Source organism: Schistocerca piceifrons, chromosome X (assembly GCF_021461385.2).
Source record: "Schistocerca piceifrons isolate TAMUIC-IGC-003096 chromosome X, iqSchPice1.1, whole genome shotgun sequence".
NCBI lineage: Eukaryota > Metazoa > Arthropoda > Insecta > Orthoptera > Acrididae > Schistocerca > Schistocerca piceifrons.
Window position 1 is genome coordinate 807,808,422 of NC_060149.1, and position 20,940 is coordinate 807,829,361.

The 20,940-nt window shown below is 40.5% G+C and overlaps 1 protein-coding gene across 1 annotated transcript in view; it reads right to left on the reverse strand.

The window, feature by feature from the left end:
- The window catches only part of LOC124721856 (proteoglycan 4-like), a 321,571-nt gene that overhangs the window by 17,129 nt on the left and 283,502 nt on the right, over window positions 1-20,940 (reverse strand). Inside the window, exons 4-5 of the mRNA XM_047246990.1 lie at window positions 13,034-13,258; window positions 4,952-5,085 (exon numbers count right to left, since the gene is read on the reverse strand). Of these exons, the coding sequence (XP_047102946.1) occupies window positions 4,952-5,085; window positions 13,034-13,258 (359 nt within the window). The remainder of the gene's footprint in view (window positions 1-4,951; window positions 5,086-13,033; window positions 13,259-20,940) is intronic.

Below are 20,940 nucleotides of genomic sequence, written 5' to 3' on the forward strand. Positions count from 1 at the left end.
TGTCATTAAAACCCGCACAAAGATGTATGCAACCATGCATGAGCAGCACCTATTAGACAGTGTGGGTCCAACAGTTTATCAGTTCCAGTTATTCCACCTGGAAGGAGGTACACGGCCCATGTTCAGCCGTGCCTCGATGGTCAATACCGCAGTTTGATCACATCTGCATTGTTACTGTGTGCCACAAAGGGCTCTCAACAAGGAAAGTGTCCAGGCATCTCAGAGTGAACCAAAGCGATGTTTGGACATGGAGCAGATACAGAGAGACAGGAACTGTTGATGACATGCCTCGCTCAGGCTGCCCAAGGGTCACTACTGGAGTGGATGACCACTACCTTCAGATTATGGCTCAGAGGAATCCTGACAGCAACACCATGTTGAATAATGCTTTTTGTCCAGGCACAGGACGTCATGTTACGATTCAACCTGTGTGCAATAGGCTGCATAATACACAACTTCATGCCCGACGTCCATGGCAAGGTCCCTCTTTGCAACCATGACACCATGCAGCACAGTACAGATGGGCCTAACATGCCGAATGGACTGCTCAGGATTGACATCACATTCTCTTCACCGATGAGTGTCGCATATGCCTTCAACCAGACCATCGTCGGAGACGTGTTTGGAGGCAACATTGTCAGGCTTAAAGCCTTAGACACACTGTCCAGCAAGTGCAGCAAGGTGGAGGTTCCCTGCTCTTTTGGGGTGGCATTATGTGGAGCTGATGTATGCCACTGGTGGTCATGGAAGGCACTGTGACGCTGTACGATACGTGAATCCCATCCTCTGACCAATAGTGCAACCATATCAGCAGCATATTGGCGAAGCATTCATCTTCGTGGATGACAATTCGCACCCCCAACGTGCACATCTTGTGAATGACTTCCTTCTGGAAAATGAAATCACTTGACTGGAGTGGTCAGCATGTTCGCCAGACATGAATCCTATCAAACATACCTGGGATAGATTGTAAAGGGCTGTTTATGGATGATGTGACCCACCAAAGACTCTGAGGGATGCCGAATCGCCATTGAGGAGTGGGACAATCTGGAACAACAGTGCCTTGATGAACTTGTGGATAGTATGCCATGACAAATACAGGCTTGCATCAACATAAGAGGAAATGCTACTGGATATTAGAGGTAACTGACGGTACAGCAATCTGGACTACCACCTCTGAAGGTCTCGCTGTATGGTGGTACAACATGCAATGTGTGGTTTTCATGAGCAATAAAAAGGGCAGAAATGATGTTTATGTTGACCTCTATTTCAATTTTCTGTACATTTTACAGAACTCTCGGAACTGAGGTGGTGCAAAACTTTTTTTGATGTGTGTATTTGGGGTTGACTTGCCAAGAAAATTGCCCACTGAATTACTTCTGTGATAATATTCAGGCCCAATATTTGGTATTGTAATGATGAAACAATGGAATTTTTGTTGGACTGCTATTAACCCTTGGTCACTCGCGTGGAATACCAATGTACTTCATTGTCGTTCTAAACATTATTTTCTTATTGTTGGGAAGAATGGCGGGACTGAAATTCTCAGGGTTTGGCGTTCTTGTTCTGGCTTGTACCTACAGTAAGTGGCATCTGCCGTCCTGCACGGATCTTCTCGTAGGAAAGTGTTGATTGTTCCCTGTCGTGTTGGTGCACATGTGTACTCCACGCAAGTATCGAAGTACCAGCACATATTTTATATGGTAAGGAAAAATTTTAATTTTCATTACATTTGAAATATGTTTGATTTGCTACTGTAGCTTTAATTTATCATTATTATTTAGGTATAATGGAACATCATACTTCTGAAGAAAGGATATGGATGCAACGGCTAGAGGAAGAACTGCAGAGTGATGAGCCTTCCAATTATGATTCTGATCTGTGTGAAGGACATACAAGCGAGGATGATCAACCAGATGAGCAAACTGGAAAAAATGTCATGGAAGAATCAAAAGAAGACAATGTCGACATGGAAGAGAGCTTCAATAAGGCAAGTGAAGAAAAATCAGAATAAGATAATGTTGACAAGGAAGAGAACTTCAAAAAAGCCAAGTGAAGAAGCTGATTTTTATTTTGGAAAAGATAAAACAAAATAGAATAAATTACCACCTCATCCTAATGTTAAGACAAAGTCCAGCAATATCGTTCTTCATGTTCCTGGTCCAAAAGGAGAGGCAAAAAATGCAAAATCTGAAATCGATTGCATTAACTTCATTATTGATGACAGAATAATAGATTTGATCATGAAAAGTACCAGTATTTATATAGAAACAATCAGGCATTAATTTTCTAGAGAACGAGATGCAAAATTTACAGATCAATGTGAAATGTGTGCCCCTCTTTGTATACTTATTTTCACTGGTATGCGAAAGACTTCCAAGTCGAATACTTGAAAATATGGGACAATGAGAAAGGCAGTGCTATTGAAAGAGTCTATTTGACAATGTCGAGGAGTAGATTGCATTTCTTGCTTCGTTGCCCCAGATTTGATGACTTAAGCACCAGAAATGAGAGAAAAAAGTTCAACAAATTGACACCAATACAAGAACTTATGGATTTGGTGTTAGAAAACTTTCAGAAGTACTATACTCCTGGGGAGTACCTCACAACTGATGAGCAGCTGGTTGGTTTCCATGGAAGACGTCCATTCAGACAATTTATACCAAGTAAATCTGCTCAATATGCCCTGAAGGTGTTTGCATTAGTGGATTCTAGAATAATTTATCCTGTGAGTATGGAAATTTCTTGTGGAAAACAGCTGGTGGGGCCTTTTGATGTAAGTAATGCAGGAAAGGTCATCATGAGAATTGCAAAACCAATTTTAGGCATAGGACATAACATCATGGACAATAATTGGTTTACTAGCTGTCCTCTGCTTCAAGAAGTGCTTCAGAAAAAGGCAACTTGTGTTGGAACAATCAGACACAACAAAAAAGAAATACCTCAGGAATTTTTATGTAGAAAATCTCGAGAAATAAACACTTCTGTTTTCGGCTATAGACATGATGCAACACTTGTATCCTACTGTGAAAGGAAAAAGAAAGCAGTAGTTTTACTTTCAAGTATGCACAATGATGCAGCAATTGAAGAGTCCACCAGTTAAAAAACGAGGACCAAGAACGTTTTAAAATATGTGGCAGATCAAGAAATAAATCAAAATGAAGAGTGTGTGCAAAATGTAATGAATGGGTGTGTGTTGAATATTCGACAACTAGCGTTGTTCACAAGAATTGCACATGATTTCTTATTGTACATATCTACTGTGATTACTTTCTTGTGTATTATTCTTCATTAAAGTTATTTTGAATAGTTTAATTACTTCTTGTATAATGTAGATGTTTTGAGTAATAAATGGGTGGAGTGACAAAAACCCATTTTTCGTTTAAAAATTAAAGGTTTAATTTCCTCAAAAGTATTAGTCATGAATTTACTCACGCATCACAAAGGATATAAAAAACAAATAAAATAATTTAATAGAGAAGAAACATATTTTTAATAAAAGAAAGTGGCGGAGTACATTTGTGCTCCACACGAGTATCTGTGTCCTCAAAACCTGCGCGAGTAGTGGAGGGTTAATAGGTACCTTTTCTGTGTATGTGACTATTTCTACTCAAAGATTCCTGTATGATGTAGAAAGAATTGTTAAGGAAAACTTCTTTAATCTACATTTGAAAACATTTACACTGTCTGTCAGACATTTTATTTCAATGGGTAGACTGTTGAAGAGTTCTATAGTTGCATAATTCATCCCTTTTCTTGCCCAAGTTAGATGCATTAAGGAGTAATGCAGATCATTTTTCCTTGTAGTGTTGTATTTCTGAATATTTCTGTTGCTCTCAAACCCAGATGTATTGCTGATAAATTTCATAAAAGAATAAATTTACTGTGAGACTGTGGTTAAAATTTCCAACTGGTTACAGAGACACCTGAAAGATGTATATGTTCAAACCTTACACATAACTCTAATTACTTTCTTTTGTGCAATGAGTACTGTTTCCGTATGTGAGGAGTTACTCCATAATATTATCCTACAAGACATCAGTGAATGGAAAACACAATCAGTTCACAAAGGAGATTGCTTACAAAACATTTGCACAGCCAGTCTCAGAATATTGCTCAAGTGTGAACCAGCTTTAAGTGAAGAATCTAGGAATATACTGCAAACCCTGCATATCATTCCCCTATGGAATGCAAAAACAAGACTGGATTAGTTATGGTATGCATAGTGGCATTGAAGCAATAATTCTTCCTGCATTCCATATGTGAATGAAATGGGGAGAAGCATGATACTGGGGGGGATTACCCTCTGCCATGCACCTCACAGTTGTTAGTGAAGTATAGATGTAAAAGTATATAAAAGCCTTTGATGGGTAAATGACATTAACTTTACATCTGGGACATCGGCAATGACTTATGTCTGCTCAACCAACTTTTGAAAGTATTCCACTAGTAAAACATTAAAAATGGTGAAGTATAACACTATATACACCATACTTTAATTATGGTTGGGGGCTATGAATAAAACATTAGTACTGCAGAGAAGTGTAATTAGGACACTGCATTGATTAGTATAGATAAAGTAGTTTTTTGAGCAATGGGTAAAATTTGAAATCTTAAAAAACATTTCATGCATTTGTGTAAACTGATACCATTTCTCGTAAAAATCAAAAGAAAGCAGGCTAGCATAGTGATGCTTTTGACTACAGCACTAAGGCTTACTAGGTAATAAATTAAATAAATTTAACTTAGTGGAGGACGCTCTCCTTGTAGAGAGGAAATTGAAAATTCTGTAAAAATAAATAAAAGAGAGAAGCAAAGGTTAGCAAATAAATCCCTGACACTGTGACTCCTCCTCTCAAATCTGTGGATATTGTTTTAGTCACACAATTTAAATTTGAAAACATGAATTACATTTTATTCTAATCTGCTGGTATCTGAAATGAGCATTTACCTTTTAAAGTACTTTGGTGAGTTTTCACAGTCAACTTCTGATACAAAATGACATATGAAAGTTTTTTGGTCAAATGCAGTATAATTTGCACAAAGGAAATCATATCTTGTGCCAAAGAGACAGTGATGATAAACCTGAAATAAAAGAGTTGTGTGTACTTCACAAAAATTCAAGTGTTACATTCACAGCTTAAGATATAAGACCTTTCAGATAACTTTATAAAACAATTATAGAACAATTTAAATTCATCATTGTTGGAAATGGCTCAGCAAATACATTAAGTTTACTTTTCTTCATAACATAGAAAACAAATCAAACAATATGAGTTTATACACTTATGCCAAACTTTTTTGATTATTATTAAAGGAAATAAATTTCCTGAATAAGTCTGTGATCATTGTAGACATTTTGTCAATAAAGCTGCCTAGATCATTAAATTGGTAAGTTCTGAGTTAGGTCAGATGATGGCAGTAGCTTATAAGATTTTCTAAAATAAGAAATACCTAAGCCATCTAAGCAGCTTTATTCACAAAACTTATCAGAAGCTAAGAAAATTATTGATATACCATACATTGTGAACACTATAACAACACATATCTAAAATAGAACAAATCACTGGATCTTTGAGTGATGAGCATATTTAATAAATAAACGAATTGCTTGGTTCTGAAATGGGTAAACAATTACAATGGAATCAACATGTAAGTTACTTAAGAAGTTCAAATGCTGAAATGAATACACAATGTTAACACATTTTGCAAACTTGTGCTCCTGATTACCTTATAAGGTGGTTTTGTAGGATAGCAGAACTAAACTCACATGATACCAGATAGTCATTCACCTAAGCTAACAAAGCTATGTTTTCCAGACTTCACAAAACAAAAACTCATGAATTTAACCCCCAATGATTGGCAAAGCATTCCCCTCCCAGTTAATTTCATTCTTGCCATCTTTATTACCTGTATGGACAATATGTGAAAATGAAAAACAGGAATAAAAATTACCTTGCTGTCTCTGCTGGAAGCATAAAGCCTCCTAACAGAAGTAGCATACAGTGTTAGATATCTGAGACAACGTGTAGAACAAAATAGCCATGTGAGTAACACTTTCACTCATTTTCTTCCTAAATTAACCCCCAAGAACAAACAGTTTGTTAGCTAAATAGTTCAAAATGTTTAGAGATGACTTGAAGGCTACAGTTACTTCTTTGTTGTGGTTAAAGTGCTGTATCTGCACACAGAAGAAGTGTAGTTTAAGTACACATCTATGTATTGTTATAAACTCTTGTTTTGTTTCTGTAAATTGCTCAACATGAATGGTAAACTGTTTTCTTTGAAAAGTTCACAGGCAAATTTTGTCTTAAGTATCTTTGTCAAGTACAGCTTCATCTTCATCTTCATCTTCATCTGAAATGATCCCATCTTGAAACAGACATTAAATCTTGTACTTCTGTCCTCATTCTCCCTGCCCCCTCCCCCTCTACATTCCTTGGTTTTGGCCTTTATGTAACTACCAGCAGCAAAAGAAATCAAATATATACGATTGTCATAACAATGTGACTTCACTGTGAAGCAATCTATACAAGAAAAGAACTGTGCAAGATGCATAGGCATACAATGGCAAACGACAAGTTATCAACAGGAAAAACTGATATATTTTAGTGGCTGTTGCAGTGAGAAATGAATACACTGTCAAGAATGAAGGAGCAGTATAATACATGTATGTGATTCTTCAGAAATAGCACTGAAATTTGACATCAATTGATAATGATCTGATGTGACAAACAATGCTGCTGGAGGAACATTTGCAATAGATCATTATAGCAGAGGTTGAAAATACTACTTCAGTTGTAAGGTTCTGTTTTTCCAGTACTTAAACCACAATTCATGCTTGGGTAGCATATTTGGTAGAGCACTTGTCCATGAAAAGCAAATACTCCTGGAAGAAATGACATTGGGGAGACATGGCTTAGCCTCAGCCAGTGAGGATGGGCCATGATTCGTGCTTGTGTAGCTCAGTCGTTAGAGCACTTGGCCATGAAAGGCAAAGGACCCGAACTCGAGTCTCAGTTCAGCACATGGTTTTACTCTGCAAGAAGTTTCATATCAGCACACACTACACTGAAGAGTGAAAATTTCAATCTGGGAAAATCCCCCAGGCTCTGGCTAAGCCATGTCACTGCAATATCCTTTCTTCCAGGACTGTTATTCTTGCAAGTTTTGCAGGAGAGCTTCTGCAAAGTTTGGAAAGTAGGAGAAGAGGCACTGTAAGAAGTTAAGCTGTGAGGATGGGCTGTGGGTCATGCTTGGGTAGCTCAGTAGAGCACTTGCACACAGAAGGCAATGGTCCCAAGTTTGAGTCTCAGTCTGGCACACAGTTTTAATCTGCTAGGAAGTTTCATATCAGCACACACTCCACGGCAGAGTGAAAATTTCATTCTGGGAACAATTAAACAGTAACACTATACTTTCACAGTGCTCAAAATGTAAATGTATAATATCCATTAATAACCAACCTGCAGTAAACAGTAAGGAAACTAAATTCTAGGACAATTGGATTCAGAGTAGCATGAAGTGGGACATGCATATGGCACATGTTAACTCAAACATGAATGAAGGAAAGCCCCACAAATGAGAAAACAGTTGTTCACATTATGCATATTTTTGTTCACACCTGAAATATAGAATCATATTCTGGAGCAACGTTCCTACAGTAACGAGTAATTTTACAGTACAAGAATCATTATTTGGAAGAGCATTGATATGGGCCTTTGTTGATAAAATTAACCATTCATCCATTGATTTGACATACATCCATGGGTGCCCATACCCAGTAACAAGGGGAACCCCCTCCCCACCTCTCCCTCACCTAGCTCTTAGGAGAGGAAAAAATGTAGCGTAGTCAGGTGACTTTCTTTCAAGAAAATGATATAAAAGTTGGGTTTATGACGTTTTTAACAGGGTTGGAACTGGAACATTTTTATGGCTGCTTACAAGTAGACTTTCATCTCCCAACATATTAAAAATACTCCATACCTCCAGATATATGCCCATTACTAACTATAGTATGGGTGCCCTTGAGTACACCTAGGAAACATTAATGGACCAATGAAGGAAAATACAACAATTGAGCATTATTTACTTTTTTCTACAGCATCAATGTGGCTGTGGCACTGCCTGAGGGATATAAATTTTAAGGTTTTCCTGGAGCGTGTAACCTAAACGATCATACTCTTTAAGGCCCTTGGAAATATATTTGAAGGGAGTAAATAGGGAAGGGAAGGAAGGATAAGGACCTATCCTATCAACAACGATGTTATTAGAGATGGAATAAAAGCTTGTATTTGGAATGGATGGGAAAGAAAACTGACCACACCCATTTAAAGGAACCATTCCAGCATTCAGAGAAATTACAACAATCTGAAATCTGGAGGGATGGAAGGGGATTTCAACTGTTGCCTTCCCAAATATTAGTCCAGTGTCTTACAACTGTAACACTTTGCATTGTTTGAGCATGTAGATTACCCCTGCACCAGAGAAGCCAGAGATCAAAGAAAGTCCTACAAGAAGAATGTAAACATAATAGAAAAAGTATATGAGAAGCTGCACATAAATAGCATTAACACAAAGTTGAATAACATAAAATTAAAGGTAGCAATAACTGAGAGCTTCTCACAAAAAAAGATGGAGCTAGTAATAAATGAGAACTTCCCACAGAAAAAGATGGAGCCAACAAGTTAACTTGATAGGTTTGTCCACATGAAGAAAATGAAGGTGAGGCACATAAGAAAATGTGGTCATCATACACTCTAAGACAAAAAATTATACACCACTAAGTAATTATCCAAATGTGATGGAAATCAGTAGATGTTATGTGGCCATCACCCTGCTTTCTGTAATTTGCTTCATTACACTTTCTGTTAAAATGACAAGTTCGAAGGGCTGTGTTTTGTCACTTTTAGTTATTCTTGCAGTACATGTTGCTGTCAACTGGACATATTTCCCATTTGTGAATTTCAGGTCATCACTTTCGAATTCTGCAATCTGTCAGCCCAGCTACTGAGTTGCACTTGAGCTGTAAAACACAGATAATGATGATTGCTGCAAGATCTTAATTCAAAGAAGCCGTCACTGAATTATTAACAGAAATACTGTTCTGTAATATCATGATTAAACTGACAAAGTGTATTTTAGGAACTATCATAATTGTAGGCTTCACATTACTGTAGCAGAAAGAATGGTGTGAAACCTATAGTGTTGTGCTTCAAGCACTACTTTAATTCCTCTGCAGTTGTGACCACCTTCACCAGAAGTGAGAGATTTTGTTGGCTTCTGTCCTTTTCAGATTCATGATGCGGCATAGGAGCAAAACATTTTTTAGGTATGATTGTGTCACTTCCCCATAATGTTGGGCCCTGTTCTTAAATAGAGCTTTTGCTAAGTGGATTTGCTGCTGCTTGTCACCAAATATTTTCTTCAGTTCAGCCTAGAATTTGTCCAAGCTATTGAGCTTGTTCTCATTGCTCTTCAGCTCCTGCTAGGCCATGCCATTCAAGTAGAAACACACATTTAGCAAACACATTATTTCATCCCTCCTGTTGCATTTGACAACTCAGTTGAATCCATTCAGCCATTTTGTCAGGTCTTGAGCAGCATCTCTAGAGAAATATGATGGATGTGTGAAGTTCAGTTGACTTAATGATGGCAAGGACCCCATTGCATGAATATATGGATGACATAAAAGATGTACTCCTTGTCTTATGATTCCTATCCATGTAGGCAACAGGTTTTGTGCTACCTAATTGGGGTCACAGTGATATAGATGTTTTGAAGTGCAATGCCATGTAATAATAAGTCCAAATCCACCGCATTGTGTACCATTCTTCTTAACTCCACACAACACTTTTCCACTGTTCAATCATCGAATGATTACGCTCCTTACGCCAAGTGAGGTGTCATTTGACATTTACTGGTATGATGTGTGGTGTATGAGCAGCTACTCAACCATGAAATCCAACGTTTCTCACCTCCTGCCCAACTGTCATAGTACTTGCAGTGGATCCTGATGCAGTTTGGAGTTCCTGTGTGATGGTCTCTATAGATATCTGCCTATTACACATTACGACTCTCTTCAACTGTCGGCAGTCTCTGTCAGTCAATAGATGAGCTCAGCTTGTACTCTTTTGTGCTGTACATGTCCCTTCACATTTCCACTTCACTATCACATTGGAAACAGTGGACTGAGGGATGTTTAAGCATATGAAAATCTCGTGTACAGACATATGACACAAGTGATGACAACGTTCGAAGTCTGTGAGTTCCGCGGAACACCACATTCTGCTCTCTCACAATGTCTAATGACTACTGAGGTCGCTCATGTGGAGTACCTGGCAGTAGGTGGCAGCACAATGCACCTAATACGAAAAGCAAATGTTTTGGGGGGTGTCCAGATACTTTTGATCATAGTGTATGTACTGCGACAGCTCACGAGGAAGATGTGGGAATATGGTGAAGAATTCATGTGCTCCGCAGACACAATAAGCAGGCATACACCAAGACAGCCTGATGAATTGCACAGAGTTTGGAATACTCAAAAAACTTGTCAGCCTAGTTCAAGTTTCTCTCTCTGATATAAAAGGCAAAGTGAAGCTTTGGAACCAGGTCATGGAAAATTAACATAAACACAGGATTGAGACAAAGTAGATGGTGTATCATTAATGTTGTTCAAACTGTTGCTCAAAGAGTTGAAGAGGGAAGCTTTCCATAAGAATTTGGAAAGGACAAGGTAGAGGGTGAGAACATCACACATCTCACATTTGTAGATGATGCTGCCCTGTTGTCCAGATCCAAGTAAGAACTGATGATTGTGAGTGACTGTATGACAGCAGCAGTGAGCAATTTGGCCACATTGTGAATGATTTAAAGACTATGTATCTGGTGAAGAGCAGGACTCATGCCCATTCAAGAGACCAGTTTAGCCTCTGATAGCAGGAACCCAATCCTACAATAGTTTTCGTAAGACTAAATATCTGTGGCTGATCTTTACAGAGAACACAAGGTGTGAGGTAGAAACCAAAGTGAGGTTTGAAGCTGCAAACCAATCCTATTTCAGTCCAAATCATTTTAAATGGCACAGTCTCTCAAGAAATTTCACACACTAGCTGTACAAAACAACAATGATCCAACCCATAAAGCTATATGATATCAAAACTCAAAGTGTCCAGAAAAAGACTTAACTAATCTCATTCTTGAGCAGAAAATCTTAAGGAAGATCTATGGTCTGGTTCAATATGAGATCACTTGGGAATCAAGGATCTAGCATAATCATGACTTGGATGAGATCTACAACAGACAAAACATTGTAGGACGATGACAACAAAACAGTGTGTATGGGCAGGGCATGTTGCTCGGGTGGATAAAATCAGTGACCTTCGAAATCCATGGATTTTACTCCCTGCACGAGAAGACTATTAGACAGATGAAAGAAAAGGAGAGATGGAATCCATGAGGACTTGCTGCAGATTGGCATAGGGGGTGAGTGGTGGCAGAAAGCAGGAAATAGAATCCATTGGAAGAGTAGCCTTGTAGTTGTGTGTGGCCCACTGTTCCTGATTGCATAAAGTGTGTAAATACAGCTAAAAAGTAGATTAATATGTTTACAGGCAATATTTTACTACTTATACTATACAATCATACCCCAAGGACCACTTCAAAGCTTCAAAGCTGTGGAGTTTGCAAATTAAAGGCAAGTTGAAGCTTTGCCTTGATATATGAGGCATGCTTGGATTGCCTAAATGTTAGTACACTCCAGTGATAGAAAGAGATCTGGAATTAAATACCACACTAGTATACAGTTTGAACTTTTCACACATGCTTGTGGTTTACAGGCTCTGTGCTAAACAGTCCACAAGATTTGTGCACTCAGAAACTACAAATTAGTTGCTACTTAACATAGTTAATTAGATGTGCTGCATCCTGCTACTAGTGTGTGAGAGTGTGTGTGGGCCAAGTGTAGTGTCATCACACTTGTGTACGGCCAATGGTATCAGCGTGGGCTGGCAACTAGAGGCTGCCTGTACAGAGCATGCACACAGCAAGATCTCTGCCGCATCATCTACCAGTGACTCGCAGATATACATGTGCGGAGCAGTGTTGACTGTCACAACGATCTTTTAGTTTGTGGTACTCACATCACTTGTTCTGTGCATTGCTTATGTTGCACCTTTTGTATGATTCTTTTATCTCATTACATGTGGAGTCACAAGAGGCTTATTTGGGTTATTGTTCAGAGGGTTATGAATAAAGCAATATTTGTGTTACTTGGATCAGTTTGTTTTTTACTTGATTACTACAGGAATCGTCTGGTCCCTTCAATCACACAAACCAACCGGCCAACCAACTACATGAATCATGACACGTTTGGAATGGTTTCTGCGTGTGCAGCCTTTCATTGTGGTTGCATCGGGTTCAGTCATTATGGACACCACACCATCGGCCCTGAACAAACAACTTACTTCAGCACTAACCACTTTGTTTGCTTCTATTAACAGGCAGGGTATCATTCTATTGTTCTATCCACCCACTTTTCCTCCATATGATGATTCAGCTGAGGATTGGGAAGCTTTTTTTCTAAAAAAACCTCAGGCAGCATTTTTTGTCTTTCTGTGGAGCAACACTGGCTCTCTCTCATTATGTTCTTTTAGTTTGTACTGTTCACATCAGCTGTTCAGTGTATTGCTTATGTTGCATCTTCTGTATAATTCTTTTGCCTTGTCACATGTGGAGTGATGACAGGCTTTTTTCTATTATTGTTTAGAGTTTATGAATACAATCATACTTACATTACTTGGATCGGTTTGGTGTATTACTAGGTTACTAAAGATGACTATTTAATCTCTTAATTATTTTTATTGTCATTCTGAACATAAGGGGTCCTCCCTCTGTTTGCAGATGATTCAATTTCATTCAGAAATAAGTTAAGCACTAAAAATTTGTTTCATTTGCAGCTATTGGCAGTCAAGGTGAAGCACGATATAAGAAAATGTGGAAAATGTGTACTTTTATAATAAATATGATAAATTACCTGGCATTTATGAGGAACACTAGCATAGAAACCATCATGTAAACCATCACATTTGAAGTCCAGTTCATCTGGCACACGGTCATAGAATGGGTAGTCTGTTAAATTATAGCCATTGAGTTCACGGGGAAGGTTTGGATCATGGATGTAGTCGATCTGAGGGATGCCTGTTAGAGGTGAGCGTGTACTTCCATTAACTGGTGGTTCTGTTGATTCCCCTTCCTGCACCTGCCAAAAGAAAGAATTTACTTTTGTTTACATAATACTTAACATTTTGTCTTAAACTGACAAATTTGTTTCAGGCTTATATTAAAAAAGGTGCAGAAAACTAAACAAATTATAAAAAAATATATATTGTAAGGACTTACAAGATAAACAAACTATTTAGGAGTAATCCTTTGCCAAGCTAGAGCAGAACTTCTCTCTCTCTCTCTCTCTCTCTCTCTCTCTCTCTCTCTCTCTCTCTCTCTCTCTGTCTGTCTGTCTGTCTGTCTGTGTGTGTGTGTGTGTGTGTGTGTGTGTGTGTGTGTGTGTGTGTGTGTGTGTGTGGCGGGGGGGGGGGGGGGGGGGGGGGGGGGGGGGGGGGGCGCCAGCTGGACTCACAATGTTGGGATTGCATTTCAGCAGGTGTACTAGGGTTGGATGGGAGTTGTATCATGTTGTGTGGGTAGAGGGAGAGAGAGATGGGAGGCCGGAAGACAGGTTGGAGATGGATAGCTAGTGGTTTGGAGGGATGCAGCAGGTTTGTTGGCTAGGACTGTGGGGAGGAGGGGTGGCAGGGGCACGGGTTGGACAACTGATACAAGGGTACTGGATCTGGTATGGTGTAGCACACAATGAAGGTAATATGAAGGAGTGGATTAGCAAATGGAGGCTAGACAGGGGAAGATGAAGCTGTTTGGTGGTGGGTGTGGGGACAGTGGGTTATTGGATACCGAGGCCAAGAGGGTTACAGGAGGAAAGGATGTGCTGCAAGTATATCACTCTCCATATGTTATTGTAATGGGAAGAAAACCGAACAGGTGGTACAATGCTTAGTGTTATAGCCCTGTACATGACACTTCTTCTTTGTTGAGAAAAGCTGATGCTGGAGGAAATGATCCAGATGGCCTGCATTGTGAAGCAGCCACTGATCTTTAGCATGATGTGCTCAATTATATCTTGTGCTGCTGTGTGGTCAACATTGTTCTTGATGACAGTTTGGCAGTGTCCATTCATTGTGGTGGACAGCTGGTTGATTTTGATAACAACATAAGAAGCTGTACAGTGATTGCAGCAGAGATGGTACGTGATATTGCTGCTTTCACAGGTGGTGCTACCTCTGTTGGGATAGGATAAGCCTGTGATAGAACTGGAATATGAAATGGGTTGATTGGACAGATATTTCATCTGTCACCCCATCCACACCAAAAAATTGCTCCCCTACAGCACAGCTACCCCTGGATGGTGTACCTGCAACTACAAGAATCACAATGCCAACTATGCTTAAGGTATCATGAGGGCCACCACAGACAGGTACAACCTAGATTTCCTGTTCCATATTTCCACATATCCCTAATCCTCCCACCACCCTCAAGAATCAACTACAACAAAGGAGTGCTGTCCTCATCACCTAGTGTCACCTGGGACTGGATCAACTGAATCATATTCTTGACCAGGGCTTTGATTATTATCATCATGTCCAAAAATGAGGCTTATCCTAAACAAGATCCTTCCCACTACTCCTAATGTAGTATTCCATCACCCACCTAATCTACACAGCACCTTGGTCCATCCCTACGTCACTCCCTATTCCACCCTCCAGCCACAGCAGTTCTATCCCTGTGAAGAGAAAGGTGCAATACCTACATAGTCCACCAATCCAGCACTGTCCACTCCAGTCCTGTCAGAGACTTGTCCTTTACCATTAGAGGCACAACCACCTTTGAAAACAGCCATGTCATCTACCATCTCTGACCCAATCACTGTACAGCTTTTAATGTCGGTATGAGAACCAACCATCTCTCCATCAGAATGAATGTTTAATGCCAAACTGTTGTTGCAGGTTTGTTTCCCTCACAGGAAAGCATCAAGGAAATGCTTAAAAATCCACTGTGGTATTTACATGAAGACAGATGAAAATTATCTCACAAAAGTCTAGATATAAAATTTCAAGAACGAGAGTTATGTGAAAAGCCTGTTTACATAATTACAAGGACCAGTATTAACAGAAGAGACTACAGATATTCTTTAGCCCCTATGAATATCACTGATCAAGGGACTATGCAGGCTAAAGTACATTAACCACAGCATGCACAGAGCTGTTTAAGCAGTCATTCAATGCATTCTCCATATGTTATTGTAATGGGAAGAAAACCGAACATGTGGTACAATGTTAAGTGTTATAGCTCTGTACATGACACTCTGATATCTGCCGCAGCACCAGGATGCTGGTTCACAGCGACAGTTCAAATATTCCACCAACGGCATCTGCATGGGCCAGCCGCAGAGGCCACATGTGGTGAACACCGTAACTTGCGCAGACACACAGCATCTACCACACCATCTAGCAGAGCCCTCCTCTTTATAAGCAAAGTGCAGCAGACACTCGTTCGCATACTGTGTTCACACTTATTGCCAGCAACTGAATGTATCAGTACCTTGATAGTGTCTATATTTGTCTATATTTGTCTCTATGTTCTCAACTGTTTTCTTGTATCTGGGAGAAGAATAAACTTTGTGGTTCATTATGATCATGCTGTTGATTGTGACTTACAAAGTGATACAATTGGTGACAAGTGTGGTGCTCACTTCTGCTTTCTCAGTCTATATGGTTGTTCCTTCAGTTCTTGTGTCGATGGAGGATGTGCTCCAATCCCTCCTTGAGCTGCAACAGACTCTTACTGTTGCTATCACGAACTTGTTGCTCACATTGATTATGCACACTTCCATCCTTTGGCATGCCCACCACTCCTTCTTTCTTATGCTGATGCATCCAAAGACCGGGTGTCTTACAAGAAGTGTCTTCAGGAACACTTCATTGCTTTTCGTGTCACTAATGCAAACATGAGAAAGGCTTTGCTCCATTCTTGGATTTCTCCTCAGATCTTCCAATTCTTGTGCCAGTTAGTCCCACTCCAGGAACTTTTGTCACTTTTGTTTGACTAAATGTGTAAATAGTTGCTAAATCATCACTGTAAACACATTAATGTCACTGCAGCATGTTTAGAGTTCTATTGTTGTCATAAACAGCCTCACCAGTTCTTCCATTGATAATACCATCATTGGTTGGCTCCTGACATGGTGTGTGAATCCATCTTTGGCTTTCAAGGTATCTAGTGATGCTGGAGATAAGACAGGAGGCTTAGTGTGACATTGCCGTTGTGGCTCCCGTTCCTGGTCATCGAGTGTCAGTCGGTGTCACTTGGGGGGGGGAGATGACATGGCAGCAGCACAAACACAGCCTCTGCACTGCACTGGACAGTGATGTGGCAAACAACAACAACAACCACAGCAACAGCAGTGCTCTGCACTCCCATCTTGCCCATACTGTGTCATGCAATATGAAAGGGCTGCTTGCCCTAAGCACTGGGCAACTTAAGACAATTGTAGGAAAAAGGACATATAGTGCCTGTGTGTCATTCCCAGCCCCCTCCTGCAAACATGGACATGGATATTAACTGTATGTCTCCAATGCTTATGAATCGTAACACACTGTTTTCAAAGTGCAAGTGATGATGAAAAAAGTGCTCAGACTGCAAGCAGGCACAGCTGTGACTTTACTGAACTCTCAAACTTATGTGGATTTAGGATCTCTGGCATTATCTCCAGTTACTCAATGTTTTGTGGGTTGCAACAAGCAGCATATTCCAATTTTGGGGCAATTTACAGCTTGCACTATTTATAAATCTGTGGTTCAGTCTTTCACTTTTTTGGTAATTAATCATGCTGGCAAGGCAAATTTGTTCAGTCTTGATTCTTTCAATGGTTTGGTTTTTCCACCTTGGATATGGTGCATCTCATTTCCGACCAGGTCCTTACCAGCAGTTAGATTCTCTGTGTTCCAAGTTCTTGTCTCTTTTTGCAGAGTGGTTAGGTTGTGCTACTAGTTTTGCAACCCACATTACCCTCAAACGTACAGTGCAGGTGCACTTTTTCCACATGTGCTCTATTCCAGTGGCTTTGCGTCATCATCAAGTGAAATCAAAATTGGACAGGCTGGCATCATGGGGGTCATACAACCTATTACATTGAGTGAGTGGCCTACTTCCCTCAGGATTGTTAGAAAACTTACTGGTCAACTTCGTCTCTGTGGTGACCTTTAAGTTTCAGTTAACACTCAATCTATCATTGCCACCTACCCTTTGCCCCCATCCAGACAAGTTATTGGCTAAACTCGCACCAGAGGCAAGCCCCCCCCCCCCCCCCCCCTCCAAAAAAAAAAAAAAAAAAAAAAAAAAAAAAAAAAAAAAAAAAAAAAACCCCTCATTTACAGCTTCCATTCAATGAAGATTCTAAACTTCTCCTTATGATTAACATGGCATTTTGATTGCACCAATATCAGCACCTTTTGTTCAGAGTGGCTAGCACCCTGCCGACAAGGTTGAAATGCAACTTGACCAATTCACACTTTTTTCAGCCATCCATTTTTTATTTGGGGTTTGAGGTTTCTCAGGATGATGTTACGCCTTTACATCATCATGTTGCCATAGTCACAGCTTTGCCTCACATTGTAAATGTCAAATGACTCCAAGAATTTTTAGTTAAAATTGCTTACTATCACTAATTTATTCTGGGTGCAGCCACATTGGCCCATCCCATCCACACCCACAAGAGTGTTCCTTTTTAGTGTTTATCAGCCTGCCAGTGGACATTCACACGTTTGAAACCTAAATTACATTCTACTTCTTGTATGGCTGCTTTCTATCCTGGTCACCACTTGGTTTTGGCTACAGACACCTCTCAGTATGGACTTGGGACTGTTCTCACACATCGATTTGAGGATGGTTCCTAATGCCCAAAGAAAGTTACTTCTCTACTTTATAAATTATTGGTGTCTTCTTGTATGGGTCATAGTAGCAACTCATTACTGACCAGAAGCTCTTGGTTTCATTATTTAATCCTTCTGCTTCATTGCTGAACAAAGCATATCACCTCCAGCTTTGGGCCTTGTTTCTGTTTTGCTACAGCTATAAAATACATTTTCAAATTACTGCACAGCATGCCAATGTCAATGCACTGTCTTGATTTCCAATGGGACTGGATCCTACTTTTGATCAGCATAAACTCCTTTGTTAACACCTAAGATTTGAGGCACAAGATACAATGGAAGAACTTCCTATTACAAGCTCCTGGTTCACAGAAGCTGTCACTGCTAATACAGTTTTGCCTCAAGTTGTTCACCTCATTCAGCCTTCCCTCATTCAGCTGTAGAGGCCTCCAGATAAGTCTTCAGGTCCTTTGTGTATCTACTTTGCCCCATCACTGCTGTACCGTATTTTATGATTTTGTTCTCTTAGCTAAAGGCGGGCTGTCACCTAGGGTTGTGATCCTGGGCACCCTGTGACAGTATATGCTTCAGCTCCTACATCAAGGATATTGGGGGAAGGGGGGCGGGTCTTGCATAACAAATTATTGGTCCATAGGCATGTACATCTTGTCACAGCCTGTCTTCACTGTGCTACCCAACAGGTGGTGCTATGAGTGACACTCTCTCCATGGCCCACACCACAGTGTCCAAGGGAACATGTCTGTGTTGTTTTTGTGAGACACTTCATAAATTCTTATTGGTTTTTAGTTGTTGATGCTTTCTCCAAATTTCCATATATTATCCACTGTCCTTCAATGTCAGCTGTAGCTATAATTCAAGCCACCTCCACAATTTTTTTCTGTTGAAGGATCACCTTATGCGCCTTTGATGAATAAGAGTCCACAGTTTGGCTCTCAGGCCTCCCAAAACTTCTGTGTGTGTTAAGGCATTTGCCACATGACTGCTCCTCCTTTCCACCCGCAATCTAACAGCAAGGTGGAACATCTCATCCACACATTCAAGATTCAAATGAAGTATGTCATGGACCCCTCCATGGATGACACTTTGACATGCTTCTTGAGTTCCTACAGGTTTATGCTGGTGGTAGAATGTACTTTGGCCTTGGATGCTGTGTGATCACCAGCTACACACCCTCCTGCATCTCATCATGCTGCCCTGCCAACACTGCTCCAGCATCATGGTTTGAAACTGGCTTCACAGTCTTGACTTGGGATGTTCAATCACTCACTGAAGTGGATGCAAGCCATGGTCCACAGCTGCTGAGGATTCTGCCTCCATATGGTGCACCCCAGTGATGGGGTGGTGGTGCACCACCACAACCAGCTGCACCTTCCCACCATGGTGAGGGCTGTGGGTCCACCACCACTGCTTCCACTTTCTTCTTCAGAGCCTGTCCCATCTTCATGGAGCAACTCTGCTGCAAGGGTGGACCTGCCCTCATTCTGGATGTCACTGCCTCCTGCCTCTTTTCTGGGTTTAGCCCCTGGCACCTACTGCCACACCTTTGTGCAATGCTTCACTCCCACTGGCAATTCCCTGGCCAGCTAGACCAGAACCTTCTGATCCTCCAACACCAGTGTCCCTGGTGACCGAGTGGCCAGCCCCTTCACTGACAGCACAATCCACCATGTCTAGGGATCAGACGTCAAGATGCTACCAGTGCCGTCATCATCAGCATTTTCTTATGGTACTTTGCAGGGTAGTGGCCACTGCATATGTCCATGGTCGCTCAACTTCCACCCCTACTCACTCGTTCTGGCCCAGAACCTCCTCCTGCCACTGCTATCATCACCTGTGGTGTCTGCTGCAGAGGTCATGGGTGTCACCTGCATTGGTGGGGCATACTTTCCCCAAGGGGGGGGGGGGGGGGGGAGGGATGCTGTAACCCTGTATGTAATACTTGGACACACAATGCAGCACCAGATCACTGGCACACTACACTCCTAATACTCTGCCAATAGCACACGTGACTTGTGCACATGGCATGGTATCTGTCGAGCTATCTACCAGGGCCCCTCTATTTATAAGCACAGTGCAGCAGGCACTCATCCACATACTTGTTGTCAGCAACTGCTTGTATCAGTACCTGGATTGTTGTTCTCAGCTGTTGTTCATTTGTTTCTGGAAGGAGAACATACTTGAGTTCATTGTGGCCTTGCTGTTGTTTGTATCTTACAGTAAAATAAACTGACCACTGTCTGTCATGCACTTTGATGTTTGTATGTATGTAGATGAAGTACACACCATATTTTATCCAAGCTAAACACCAAAGTTATTTCACACACACACACACACACACACACACACACACACACACACAGAGAGAGAGAGACACACACAGACAGACAGACAGACAGAAAAAGGTAGAAACTGTTATGAAGAGGTGCACAAGATCACAACACAATGATAAAGAAAAACTACGGTTCCCATTTAAAGAAAATATTTAGTGCCAAGTGAGAAACATACTTTAAATGCTGTTCTCCAGAGCTCTCACACTATGTGAAGATAGAGGGATCTTAGCTAAAAAAACTGAATTCTTTGGTGTTTCACTGATCATGTTGTGTTTATGAATTTTTAGATGCTCAGTGTTCTTCTCACTAGTAATTGTCCCATGGTTATGAGGCTCACTTTTGTTAATTTTAATGACCTGTCCATAATTTACTTTCAAATGTCATGATCACATGCCTTTCCTGCAGCCCAGTCATCAATTAGCTTAAGGAAATAAAGTTGTGTGCACTACCCATCTGTGAACTGTGTAAATTTTGTTCTGTGCAGATTTGTACTTTAACTTTTTGTGTATACTGTTTTCTGAATGGGAGAACTGAGATCAACAAGGCATTTGCCTAAATGATCTTGGGAAACTGCCTAAAAACAACATTTG